The sequence below is a fragment of the Quercus suber genome, unplaced genomic scaffold (assembly GCF_002906115.3).
Source record: "Quercus suber isolate HL8 unplaced genomic scaffold, Cork oak 2.0 scaffold_216, whole genome shotgun sequence".
Classification (NCBI taxonomy): Eukaryota; Viridiplantae; Streptophyta; class Magnoliopsida; order Fagales; family Fagaceae; genus Quercus; species Quercus suber.
Window position 1 is genome coordinate 648,038 of NW_027069674.1, and position 14,031 is coordinate 662,068.

The following is a 14,031-nucleotide window of genomic DNA, read 5'->3' on the forward strand; positions in this document are numbered from 1 at the left end:
TATAAAATTTTTAATCAATTAAAAATCACTAAAATTATGAGCATAAAACGTAAATACAAACAAATAGGATAAATACTAATTCCTTAAAAAGAAAACTTACAATGAGTTGAGAGAACTACACAAATAATCTTTGATATTTGAAGAACAATTGGATTACAACTTCCTTTTGAAATTGGGTAGAGACTCGTGCTGATAACGTGTTGTGAAATGATAGAAATATATAAAATAAAGTAAAAGAAACAAGAAATGTATGTTGATAAACTCTTATATTTAAGTGGTCATCCACAATTCTTTTGATCTCTCTTCGATGTGTACAATAACAGTAAAGTAATCCCATATATATATATATAAGACCTTAGAATGCTTATAGAGTATATGGGACAAGGTTGTAATAATGAGTACACTTATGGATATACATCTCCCCTATAAACACTTATGAATATACATCTCCCTCACATAATTTTTTTATTGCCCAAAGTTTACACATTCCAATCAGACTTTATTTTTAACAGAATTTAAATTTTATCCATGAAGTCTGAGCATATTTAAATTTTACATTTTTACTTTACGAAGATTTAAAATTTATATTTTATTCATAAAATGTTTAGGATGTTTGGATTTTATGCTTCTAAATTTTAAAATTTGAAATTTTACCCCTAAATTCTATTCCGTTCCCTTCTTCCTCTATATTTTCCGTAAACTACTGCAAATTCACCTTTAGGTACATGGCTTGACGGAGACGCACCCAGATGTGGCGGCAAAACGTTTTTCTGGTAAAAACACCCACTCTCACTCTCTCTCTCAAATTGCTTTTGCTTTGATTTGATTCAATAAGCTAATCCTCTCCTATTGTTTCCTCTCCCATTCAGCTAAATCCCGACTCCGACCACAGCATTTCCGGTAATCCTCACCTTTTTTCTTTTTTCACTCTCTCTCTCTCTCACGTCGTCGTTTTGATTACAATTTGGCAGACGAGGAAGATTACGATTCTAATTTGCCCCAAATTTCTGCCTCATTAACCGGTGCTTTGGAGAAAAAGGTAGCTGTCTCTTTCCTGGTTAAAACTTAACGCCCTGTTTGGACCACTGATTTGAAATTCTTAATTGCAACTTCATGCTTTGATTTGATAGGAGGAACTGCAAGTTTTGTCGCGGCTCGAGATACTTAGAGGTCTATTATATTGTTCATCAAAAATTTATGTGATAATAACTCTAAATTTGAATGTTAGTGTTTTTTTTTTTTTTTTTTTTTTGGGTGACAGTTGTCGAATAGGCCAATAAGGGTGCGAAAATGTGGTTTTTCTATGCAGGTACTTCTGAATGGAATTGTGGAAAGAAAAGTAGCAAGGCATGTGTTATCAATGTTTTGTGTGTGTTATACTTATATATAGTTCGTATTTGCGGCCACTTTATGTAATTAGAATTTGTTTTGTATTTGTAATGTTGTTTTTTTATCAGAATGACACACATGTCTCTCTTGAAGATGATGATGTTGAAATGCCTGAATTTCGTAACGAGGCAAGGAAGGCATTCGCGTGCGAGGAAATCATCTCTGATGATGAGGTACAATGTAGTAAGATCTAGAGATATAGCATACGATATATTACCATATGTGCCAAAAGTTTAAGCTGATACGAAGCAGTGAATTTGATTTTTTTTTTTGCTTTGTGTTTGTATTGCCTTTTACCAATTGGGACAGCTTGTTTTGGGTTTGTATTGTAAATATGCGGACTCTCTTATGGTTTCTCTTGTTGTTGTTGCAAGATAGTAACATTCTGTGTAATCTGTTTGGATAGGTAAACAACGTGGTGTCGAAATTTTCTGATTCCTCCAATGCTAAAAAGCTCCATGAAGACAATCTTTGTAGATTTGGAAGTGGGGTGCAAGATGGTGCACAGACATGGTCTGCTGTAAGTAAAGAAGCTGAGGCACTGTTACATTTGAATGAGAATGCATCAACCCATTCTACCTACTCCAAAGCAAGCAAATCTTATAAAGGTGTCTTTTTCTTTCCAATTATCTTATGATTTCTTAAAACCAATGTTTGCCATATCATTGTGTATGCTTTACATGTTTATCTGCATATATAAGTTTACACTGGAGGAAGTAAACAGGTTGTTACCATGGGAGCATCTTTTGTTAACTTTTTATATATTCTTTTTGGTAGTATGTCTTTATTTCTCTTATAAATAGTTTTAAATACAGTTTGCATGTGGTTTTTTTCCCCTCTTGGTAGCTTTCAAATTCATACTCAGTACCATGTAATATTTTATGTAGCTCATCAATTCATGGATTCAGTGTGTATGTTGTCCCAATTTGTTGAGAGTAGGAGCTTGTTCTTAAAGTCTTGCTTGTCGAAATAAAATGGAAGTTGGAAAACACAAAGAAAAGGATATGTGGAATACTCTCTTTGTTTAATTACTTTTCACAGGGTATAATGGGGTTTAATGTCAATTATGCTTCAGAGTCCAGCCCTAATGGAATGTCTGAGTGAATCAATATATTAAAACCAGTAATATTCAGATGTTAACATAGATGTCCATGCAAGTCCATATGAACTGAAAGTACATTGTATACATAAGGCAACAATCAGATTTGCTAGCGGTTCGGCCATTATTCTATAATTTAGATATGTTTCTGGAGCTGATTTTTTTGGTAATCAACCATTATATCAGTTCTGAGATGTGATAGAGCTTTATGTTTCATTTTTAAATAATCAACCATTATAATTTCTTTTTAAAGAAAAAAGAAGAAGACAAAACTGGTTCTGTATGGTAAACTTGAGAATCAACTGCTGCAGGAATCAGATGCAGGGTTAAGCAAAAATTTTCATTCCGTTTCCAATCACGTAAGGAAGAACCCTCCTGGCCTTCTTTATCTAAGGATGAAAATGATGTGTCATTTGAGGTTCATGAAGCACCTGAAAGATTGGACACATTTGAACCTAGATCCGAAGAACATTCAATTGCTGTGGTTCTTGACGATTGTCAGAGAGAGAATCAATTCCAGTCAGAGAATTTACATGCTCAAGTAGGAGCTCTTGGGCATGGATGCACTGAGCCATCAATGGCTGAACTTCTAGATGGCCTTCAGGACAGAGCTAGTTTGCAGAAAGGAGTTTCTAAAAAGGTTTGCTGTCTTCTTTGACCTGGAACTTTTTATTCTTTCTACCTGTTGCTATCCATTCCCTGATTGATCTGCTATTTGCTGCAGTGTAGCAGAACAAAAGCTAAAAGGGTACAGATTGTTGCAAAGAAAATTATCTCTCCACTGGGAGATAGAACTGTTGACAGAGAGGATTCCTCTGAATCCATGGGTAGTGGATCATCTAGTGAGGACAAGGTATCTGTTGTGTTTAACACCCTCACCACCCCCCTTTTTCCCCCTCCCTTCTTTTCCTTCTTGTTGGTACTGTATTGTATGATATGCATTCTTAGTTATATGCTAAAGCAGGCCACAGATCAAAAGCTAAAGGTTGCAATCCCAGAAATGAAGAGGCAAACTATGGCAGATCGGTTTCAAGAAACTTTAGGTGCTACCTTTTTAAATGATGAAGGGGCCCTTGTTGCAGTGCCTAAATCATCAGGGTAACTAATAGGAAAATATTTTCTGTATCACATCTCACCATATTACATGAAAATTTTTCCTATCAGTTTCCTGTTATGCTGATGTTCATAGAGTGAATTCAAATTAAGTAGTTCTGAACTCAGAATGTGTGCTTCCAAATTCTGCAGAATTGGATTATTTGGGAAGTTGCAACAGCTCATGCAGAATGAAAAAGAAAGAGATGTGGATTTCTTGAAGAAGTTGCAGACTGGATCTAACAAAATTAGTAAAACTTGTGACTCTAATTTATTTATTTTTCAAAGGAGCATTTTAACTCATGGAAATGAAAACGATATGCATAGACCAGTCATTTGAACAATTAATAAGTTTGTGCTTGTGTTTTTTCCTATTCCTTACACTAACTATTGTTCCATACCTCCTCAGATGAAGTAAGCAGCATCATTGTAAAAATCCTGGCAAGATACTTGGATGCAAAGTTGATAGTTTGTCAATGCTCTTTTGGCGAGAACATAGAGGTCATGTTTAAAATTGAAACAAGTTATGTAGATTATTTGCATAACCTTGCTGATACAACCACCAAATATGGCTAACACTTATTCCCTGAAAGATAATAATTGAAAATGTGCTTGCTTCGTTTTTATTTACAATTAATTTGCTAAATCACAATATTTTGAATTTAATTAGATTCTACAACCTGAGTAGTTATTTGCAGATGGCTTTTAAATCTTGTTAGTTATGTTTAGCAACTAAAACTTTCTTAGTGATGTGAGGAGTGTTGCATCTTAGCTGCAACATCAAGATTTTCTCAACCATCCTCTCAAAATTTACATTATTTAACACAATGATTTGGAGAGTGTTGCTCAGTATGCCCTTAGGATGTGAAGTAGTCATAAGATACTTGCTCCATCCATATTTATAGTCCAAATTTCCATATTTTTCATGTTCAAAAGTTAAAATGCAAAAACATTCACCTTCATAACACCCTTTTTATTTCAAGAATTCAAAATTTTGATATCTTTACAATTTTCTTCAGATGGCAATTTTGGAAAGCATTGATATGGGGAAGGGCTTATTATATGATAATTAGTGCCTTAATTTGTATGTTTAGTCAACCCAGACTATTTTTCTGGGACGGGTACCTGGATCAAATTTTTTTAACGTTTGCCTCCAGCTGAATGTTTCTGATTCAATATATATCCATGTCTATTTTAAGTGTTTGGTAAATGAGGATTGAAGGTGCATGCCTGCTTTTGCAGAGCCCCACACCATCAGGAAGCCCTCAAATAATGATAAATGGAGGAAGGAAAACAACAATTATTTTTAATCCAAGAATTTGCAGTGATGTTGAGCTTGAAGTTGGGAACTCGATCTGTATTTACCCACCATGGTATGGAACTATGGATAGTACAATTTGAATATTTGCACTGGTCTTTTTTTCCAAGTTTTAATTAGAAGACAACTATTGCTTGAATAATTAATTAAAAAAGTAAGTCTTTTCCTAGTGCACCACAATAGTCATGTTGAAAAGTTTCCATCACGTGGTTTAGTCCAATGGGATAATTAATAAGTTGTTAAAATGATGAAGATAAAGTTTAATGGTGAAATTTTCTGGCCAGGAAGGAGGTAAAAGCAGGCAATGATGAGAGCATTGTTCTCTCTACGTATTTCTCCCAAATTGTAAGTTGACCAGCTCAGGTATGTCAAAATTAGAGGAATGGGTGCATTATAAGGATCATGTGCTCAGATCAGTTTCATCCAGAATCATGTGATTCTGTGTACAGCCCTTAATTTTTTTTTTTCACTCACTAATTGCAAGAGACATGGTTGGACAAATTATATTACAAATCTGTAATCCATTTTTTTTTTTTTTCTTTTTACTCTCTCTTTCCTTAATTTAATGCCTTGACCCAATTCAAGTTGCACCCACTAATGACAATTTCGAGTGAGAAAGGAAGATGAAATTCTTCTGTGAAATGAAATGGAGGAAGAAACTTAAAAATGTACTTCTGATGGTTTCTTGTGACTGATTGATTAACAAGATAACCAAGGGAGTGTGAGAGACCAAGGCAAAACAAAATTTTATCTTTCAAGCATAGTAATGTAAGTTTTCATTGTTTGCCTACTGTCTTTGACTAACAAATACATGGATAGATTTGAATTGAAATATTTGAAGAAGCTGCTTTGATGAAAAAAAGTATGTTGATGGTGGAGTATAGGACATCATATAGGGATCAATTTTTGTCATTTGTTAAATTTTTAGTTTGTTAAATATAATTATTCAGATATTTTTATGTGGGTTTAGTTTCTTATTTCTAATTGTTTTAGGACTTTTTTTACCACCAAATTCAAGTACTTGTAGAATACTTTATAGGTTAGTGTTAATTTAAGAATGTTATCTCTTCATCATCATAGAGTCTCTTGGAAAGCGTATTTGAAAATGTAGGAAGGCAAAATAAAAAAAGTGGATTTTACTCCCCAAATTGGGTGAAAATATGCCTTATTTGTTGGAGATGCTCAATGTATGTTATAATTCACTCTTGGTCCAACAATGGCTCAATAAATACCTCATCACTGAATGAAATGGGCCGGTCTTATTGTTTAAATGAAACTAGTTGTAAACTGCTCACTGGATTTTAACTTTAGTTTATAGTTTTTTTTAGTTAAAAAATTAATATTAGTTTTAAGTGCTTTTGCATATTTATTTGAATATAAATTGAGAGTGATGGTATAACTATAAATTTATGATTGATTTATTGATTATCTATAATATGGTTTTTGAAAACATAGTTCTAGAATGAGTGGATGTCTAAGGAGAGAAGGGAGCTCAAAGTAAAATAATGCAAGAATATTTTATAGATTCAATTTTATTACATTGTACCATATGGTGTAAGCATATGAGATTAAAATTTTATTACATTTAATGAATTGTTTTGTGATTGATTCTTTCTTGTTCTTTCTCTGAAAATTTGAATGTTTAACTTCTAAATGATATTGACTTACTTTGCTGGAGCCTCTTTAACCATTCATGTCCCATGTCCTAGGCTTTTTGGATGTGTATGAGATTCTGAATTACCAAAAATACAAAATAACGAATAGAGTAGGAATAATTCATACAAGTACATGAAGCACGTGTTATATATTGGTGTCAAGAGTCTTGTATTTTAACTATTCAATTGGCACCGACTAGTGTTTTGAAGGGAGACATCTAAAGTTCAAATCCTCTCACCCCAATTGTAACTATTGAATTAAAAAGGAAAAAAAAAGAAAGAAACGTTGGTACCCTAACTCCTAGGCCATTTGATGGCCAAAGCAGACGACTTATATTTCTGCCATATTATTCATAGTTGTACCTAGCCTTTAGAAGAAGAAAAAAAAACCCTTGATCCAAATTCCCTTATGATTTCTAAGTAAAATCCTTGATCCCACCTTACCAATGCTACCGTCTGTGTTTAAAGTGATGTAGGGAATCATTGGGAGTGTTCAACAAATTAGATTTAGAGTATGGCTGGGTTTGCTTTGTTCTTCAGAGGTGACAAGGGTATATTCTGTGGCAAGCTAGCAGGCATGGTTAGTGAGGGTGTGCATAGACACTATAGCTTGTCTAATTATATAATTATTTCGACAAAGCCAAAGCTGCTAGATTCCAAAAGCAAATAGAGTAATTCAAGGAACCCCACTTGGTTTATCCGTAACTAGTTTGTTAGATTTTGTTGCAGTCACGTCTGGGGAGGAGAGTTGAAAATTTGAGTTGGAAGAGTGACAGGAAGAGATGCTCAAAGAAGATGTACCCGTCTACATTCACAGAGAATGTGTATGATTGTTACAAACTGATGACATTTAGGGGAGAGATTAGAGTGCCAGAATTACTGAATATGATCAATGCCCTCCTTTTCTTATTTCATGCTTTTGTCTAGGATATAATGCAACTGGGAATTCTTAGAGAATGCCCACTGAACTAGATGTTTTTTATATTTACATTCACAGAGAATGTGTATGATTGTTACAAATTGATGACATTTAGGATGGGAAGAGATTAGAGTGCCTGAATTACTGAATATGATCAATGTCCTCCTTTTCTTATTTCATGCTTTTGTTCCCCCCCACAACACCCCCCCCCCTTTTTTTTTTTTTTTTTTTTTGAGAAGACCATCAACTTCACCTATAGCCTTATAGGATCACTATAAAAATCATTTAATATTTTTCAAACATGATATATGATTTTATATGCATTAAATTCAGGTAGTTGGGGAAATAGATACATGGGTGAAAGATTTCATTGAATATTTTTCAAACATGATATATGATTTTATATGCATTAAATTCAGGTAGTTGGGGAAATAGATGCATAGGTGAAAGATTTCATTGAACTAAGATTGGCCAATGGTCAATTCATACTTGGTGTGGGGCACTTTAAAACTTCTTTTATATTTCCAAATATTACACTATATGATTTCATATCCCGGAAAATCGGGTAGCTGTGGAAAAAGATGGGTAGGAGTGTAGGAGAAGCTTTTATATTTGTTGCAAAGTTTACTCTCCATTTGATTTATCTAAAAATATGCTTTTGGGGAAGATGTATACACTGGAATTTATTTATTTATTTATTTTGGAATTAGTTTTAGTTGATTTCCGGAAAATATATATATATATATAGACCAAATTTGTCACCATATCAAACACAAGAAACTATATCATATTACTATACAAATATCTTGCTCATTGAAGAAGTAGATTAGTTAAATGTTCTGTATTTAAGTGGTATGGTCTAGTTCTCTTATGAAGAACTTAGATCTAAATCCTTCCTCTCTCACTTATTGTAAGGAAAAATATTAAATTAGTTAGAAACATCCGTATAATTCCTATTCCTTTCACACGCCTGAAGAAAAATACAGGAAACCTCTATTCCAACCTTTTGATTTCTAGTTCTTTTGCTTAATTCTCAAGTGTAAGAATGAAGGATAAAAACAAACTTAGGAGGCAGAATATTATTAGTTTTTTTTTTTTTTTTTTTCCTTTGCTAATGTGAGTGTCTAGAACTCATCAAACATATTCCCAAGTTGAATGTATTCCTCCCATTTAGTTTGAATAAGGGTTCGTTTGGATACTGTTTATTTGTTGAAAATTGAAAACTTATTGCTGAAAATATTGTAGCAAAATAATTTTTAAATGTGTGAATAGTACTGTGGGACCTAAAAAGAAAAAGAAAATTGTTTTTTGCTTACTTTTGTGGGCCCATGAACAATATCCATGGACTCCCAAATAAAACGCAGACGCACGAATTTGCTGAAAAATGCCAATCCAAACGTAAACTAAGTAGTTCCAACATACAATTAATTATGGGCTTGGTAAGATACGACTTGATTTTTTAAGCTCATAAACAAGCTTAAGCTCTGTTTGTTTTTTCATTATCAGATCATGTTCACAAGCTTGTTTGTAAACATTTTTTTTTTACTTAGGCTCAGTTTGTTTATTAAATTAGTCTAAAATTAAGGCTCAAGCTTAACTTGTTTTAATCAAACAAACACAAATAAGTTTTTTATCGGGATAAGCCCTAACTTTTTATGAACAGTTTGATACATTTACATTTTACAACCCATTAAGATGGACACTTACTCAGTTACTCTGGACTCTATCTCTCTCTCAACCACAGGTCCACCAAGCACACTGCTTTTTGGTTGACGCGGTTATACTATAGCTCTCAAGCCTAATTGACAGGTTCGGTTCATCTTAAATGTAAAAGCATTCCCAAATGTTCCTGTTCCAAGACAATAACTGTTATTACTCAAACTTGATACAACAACTTATCAAAAAAAGCCTCATCACTGAATAAATGAGCCAAACTTGGTCTTATTTTTGGTTTTGATGAAATGCTTCGCTGATTATTACTGACCTTCTTTGCTAAAATTTGAATGTTCAACTTCTATGATGTTCTGGTAGTAGTACATTAAGTTCTAACCAATATAAATAAAAATAGAAACTTCTAAATGATGTCAGCTCCCCTGCCCGAGCCTCTCTATTCTCTAAAACGATTACCTTACCAGGCTTTTTGGATGTGCATGATGTAATCCGGGTTTTTTTTTTTTTTTTTCTTAAATATAAATATGTAATTTGGGTTCTAATGTTGTCTTTCTAAGCCTGTGATAGCCACGAAATTCTAATTTACAAAAAATACAAAATAACCAATGGGCAAGCATGTTGTAGGAATAATATAGGAAATGAAATAATTTTCAAGGGAGTTGATTCAAATTAGGGATGTAATTGAATCAAACTTGAGCTCAGCTGGGGGAAAAAAAAACTTGATTATGTTCATTTGTTTAGCCAACAAGCTAAACTCAAGTTTGAAAAAATATCGTTTGTTTTGAAACTTAATTACTTTAAAAAATATCTTCCAAGTTTGAAAATTTTTAGATTAGTTAAAAGTTAAAACACTCATACAGCTTCATTTCCATCAGAGAAATGGTACTTGGGATATTTTTGTTTTATTAGTAGGGTCGTCTCTAGTATATAGGCAACTAAGGCAGTCGCTTAAGGCTCCCAACAAAAAAAAAAAAAGCTCCCTCTTTTAATTAATATAATATAATATATTTATATTATATTTCACTTAAGACTTATTTACCCTTTTACCCAAATTAAAAACTATATATTTAAGGCGATTTTATTAGCTAGTAGAATGTATTATATATTAAAAAGGCTCCTACTATAATCCAAAACATAGATGACTAGTTTGTAATTTAAAAAAAATAAATAAATAAATAAAAAGTCTATAGACTCTAGCCATTATCATGTGGGTTGATGTGTCACATCAACTAAACATTAATCCTCATTTAGCTATAAAAAAAATACACATCAACCCATTTGTTACTTCACTTAAAGTTTCTTATATTTTAACTAGTTTGATTTATCCCATTTCTGTTGGTACTTATTTTTTTTAATATTTGAAGTAATTTATTTTGATTTGTATTGTATAAGTATATTTTTATTAGTTATCATTTAAGAATAATCTACTTTTTGTATTAGTACTAGTTTATTTAGTTATATGATAAATAAATTTTTATTTGTGCAAGTTTAGAGTATAAAGTGACTACTTTTAAAAACAAATATAAATATATAATTTGATTTTCTAATGTTGTCTTTCTAAGCCCGTGATAGTCACAAAATTCTAATTTACAAAAAATACAAAATAACCAATAGGCAAGCATGTTGTAGGAATAATATAGGAAATGAAATAATTTTCAAGGGTGTTGATTCAAGTTAGGGATGTAAATGAATGAAACTCGAGCTTAGCTTGGGGAAAAAAAAAGCTTGATTATGTTCATTTGTTTAGCCAACAAGCTAAACTCAAGTTTGAAAAAATATCATTTGCTTTGAAACTTAATTACTCTACAAAATATCTTCCAAATTTGAAAAACTTTAGATTAGTTAAAAGTTAGAACACTCATATAGCTTCATTTCCATCATAGAAGTGGTTCTTGAGATATTTTTGTTTTATTAGTAGGGTTGACTCTAGCACATAGGCAACTAAAGAAGTCGCTTAAGGATTTAAAAAAAAAATCCTTCTTTTAATTAATATAATATAATATATTTATATTATATTTCAATTAAGACTTATTTATCCTTTTACGCAAATTAAAAAACAATATATTTAAGGCTATTTTATTAGCTAATATAATGTATTATATACTAAAAATGCTCCTACATAATCCATAACATTGACAACTAGTTTGTAATTTAAAAAGAAAAAACAATAAATAAAAGGTGAAAATCATCTTTTAGTCCTTATATTTTTAAGCGATTCTCATTTTAGTCTTTATATTTTATTTTTACCGCTTTTAGTTCATATCCTGAAAAACGCTTCCCGTTTTAGTCCTTACCGTTACATCAGAAACGAAAAAAGTTAATGTGACAAACGGCAAGAATAAATAATATTAAATTAATATTCACGTGGCCTAAAATAATAATAAAAAATATTTTTTAATTCCATGTCAGCATCTAAATTAAAAAAATTAATTTATTAATTTTAACTAAATGAAAAAAATTAAAAACAGAATTAAAAATTAAAAATCATATAAATTGAGATCTAAGTGTGTCTTGAATAAAAACAACAAGAACACAATCTCAGATCCAAGAACACAAAGCCAAAATTTTTTTAAAAAAATTACAAATCTAAGCAGATTGCAACAAAATACAAATGAGATTTGGAAAATCAACAAATCAGAGAATTCAAGTCTCACAAAAATAAATAAATAAATAATAAATAATAAATCAAAAGTGGCAGACACGATCGCTGGCCTTGACGGTGGAGAAGAAGTCCTTCTCGGAGAAGATCTCGGTGTACTTGCCATGGCCAAGGGAGATCCAACGGCTCCGCTTCTCAGCCATCTTCTTCTTCTGCTGGAGCCTCCTTTCTCTGAGCACCTCCAGATCGTCGAGGTCAAGGCGATTTAGTGCTGAGATCTCCTCGTCTAGCTTGTCCTCCATGGCCTTCGCTGCCGTCAGCACTTGCTTCTCTATAATCTGCGCAACACCAACACCAAAACTGTCAGCACTTGTCCTCCACGGTTTTTCTCACCGTTGATTGAGCTACAGGGTTATTCGCTGATGCATGAGTTGAGTCCTTTTCTATGAAGCACAGGTGCGTTTCGGGACTCGGGTGCGGCTGCGAGTGTGGGTGCGGGACTCGGCAATTTTTGAAAAAGTAGGGTGCGGGTGCGGCGAGACTCGGCGAATAAAAAATTATTAAAAATATTTTTATTTATATTTTCTATATATTTTTACTGTTAAAATATTCATAAAAAACACATTGTTATGCCTTGATTCACAAAACAAAGAAAGAAGAAGACAAGAAACACATTACAATGCCTCTGAGGTCAGAATTTCGGTTGTTCCGGCGAGTTTCAAGGCCGATATCGGCCGTTTCCGGCATATTTCGGCCTATCGGTCGCCGGCCGATACGGCCGATATTGACCGATTCTGGCCGAATCGAGCCTCGTCGCGCGAATCGAGCCTCGTTGGCTCAAATCCGAGAAAAAAAAAAATCAGACAACCGCGAGTCGCCGCGTCCTACGTCAGGCCGCGTCGGACTCGGGGGACTCGGGTGCGGCACCCTCCCAGCTGCGTTCGTGCTTTCTAGGTCCTCTTTGGCATAACGCGTTCATGGCCAGTCCTTCTGACTTGTTCTCAGCTCCTTTGGTCTCTCCATCTCCATCCTCCATGGACCTCTTCAACCATTTTATGGACTTTTAGTCTAAGTTTGCTTTTGAAATTGGTAAAGTTTTTGCATTGACTGACTTTTGGTTTTGGTGGAAGAACTTTCCACGGCAACTTTTTTTATTTTTTTTTTTAATTTAATTTCTGGGTTTGTGTTTTTAGATTTGAGTTTGTGTTTTTGTTGTTCGTGTTCAAGACATACTTAGATCTCAATTTATATGATTTTTAGTTTTTAATTTTTTTTATTTAGTTAAAATTAATAATTTTTTTTTTAAATTTAAATACTGACGTGGCATTAAAAAATATTTATTATTATTATTATTTTAGGCCACATGGATATTAATTTAGTATTATTTATTTCTGTCGTTTGCCATATTAGTTTTCTCTATTTTTGATGTAACGGTAAGGACCAAAACGGGAAATGTTTTTTAGGATAGGAACTAAAAATGGTAAAAATAAAATGTATGGACTAAAATAAAAATTGCCTGAAAATTTAGGACTAAAAAGTACTTTCGCCTAAATAAAAAGTCTATAGACTCTAGCCATTATCATGTGGATTGATGTGTCACATCAACTACACATTAATCCACATTTAGCTATAAAAAAAAATAGAAAAAATACATACCAACCCATTTGTTACTTCACTTAAAGTTTTTTTTATTTATTTATTTTTATTTATATTTGAACTAGTTTGATTTTTCCCATTTTTGTTAGTACTGATTTTTTAAAAATATTTTATCTATTTTATTTAATTTGTATTGTATAAGTATATTTTTATTAGTTATCCTTTAAGAATAAACTACTTTTTGTGTTAGCACTAATTTATTTAGCTATATGATAAATAAATTTTTATTTGTGCAAGTTTAGAGTATAAAGTGACTACATCATTTAATAAGTTGCAATCTTAATTTTGATAAATTAGGCCTATTGCTCTGTACTTTAAATTTTATTTTAGTTAAAATTTTCTATTATAAATCACGTTTCATTTATTTATAAATATATTTTTGTAATTATAAATGTTTACTAGAAAATATACATCTAGATATGAACAACTTAAAAAGAAGAACAACTAAAAACAAGAAAAAAAATTGAATCTCAAAAGGCATTTATAGATAAATTTGTTATTAATATTAAACAAGACACAAAAAGAGAAAAAGAAAAAAAGATTAAAATATAACAAATGAACAAAAAATTCATTGATAATAATGCAAATAGTCCTAATTAAATAAATATTATTTGATTAATATCTAAATATAAA

At 32.1% G+C, this 14,031-nt stretch overlaps 1 protein-coding gene across 6 annotated transcripts; it reads left to right on the forward strand.

The window, feature by feature from the left end:
- Positions 1–642: 642 nt before the first annotated feature.
- On the forward strand, positions 643–9,420 carry LOC112004783 (uncharacterized). Of its 6 annotated transcripts, none has more exons than XR_010631472.1 (15): positions 643–773; positions 870–900; positions 972–1,039; positions 1,131–1,170; positions 1,310–1,347; positions 1,458–1,562; positions 1,796–1,997; positions 2,800–3,128; positions 3,213–3,341; positions 3,450–3,586; positions 3,734–3,831; positions 3,990–4,081; positions 4,823–4,953; positions 5,187–5,261; positions 9,217–9,420. XR_010631472.1 is itself a non-coding variant. In XM_065779741.1 (15 exons), exons 1-14 carry the CDS (start codon positions 750–752, stop codon positions 5,250–5,252), a joined length of 1,494 nt encoding a protein of 497 aa, XP_065635813.1. In that variant the 5' UTR covers positions 643–749; the 3' UTR covers positions 5,253–5,261; positions 9,217–9,420. The 6 variants fall into 6 exon arrangements, 5 of the variants coding, with proteins under 5 accessions (XP_065635813.1, XP_065635814.1, XP_023892776.1 ...); XM_065779741.1 differs by having other exon boundaries at positions 5,183–5,261; XM_065779742.1 differs by lacking the exon at positions 9,217–9,420 and having other exon boundaries at positions 5,187–5,656.
- Positions 9,421–14,031: the final 4,611 nt, after the last annotated feature.

Coding starts and splice junctions, on each gene's coding strand:
- LOC112004783 (XM_065779741.1), top strand. CDS start 750: ATGTGGCGGCAAAACGTTTTTCTG. Junction 901..971: donor CTCCGACCACAGCATTTCCG/GTAATCCTCACC, acceptor ACAATTTGGCAG/ACGAGGAAGATTACGATTCT. Junction 1,998..2,799: donor AGCAAGCAAATCTTATAAAG/GTGTCTTTTTCT, acceptor CAACTGCTGCAG/GAATCAGATGCAGGGTTAAG.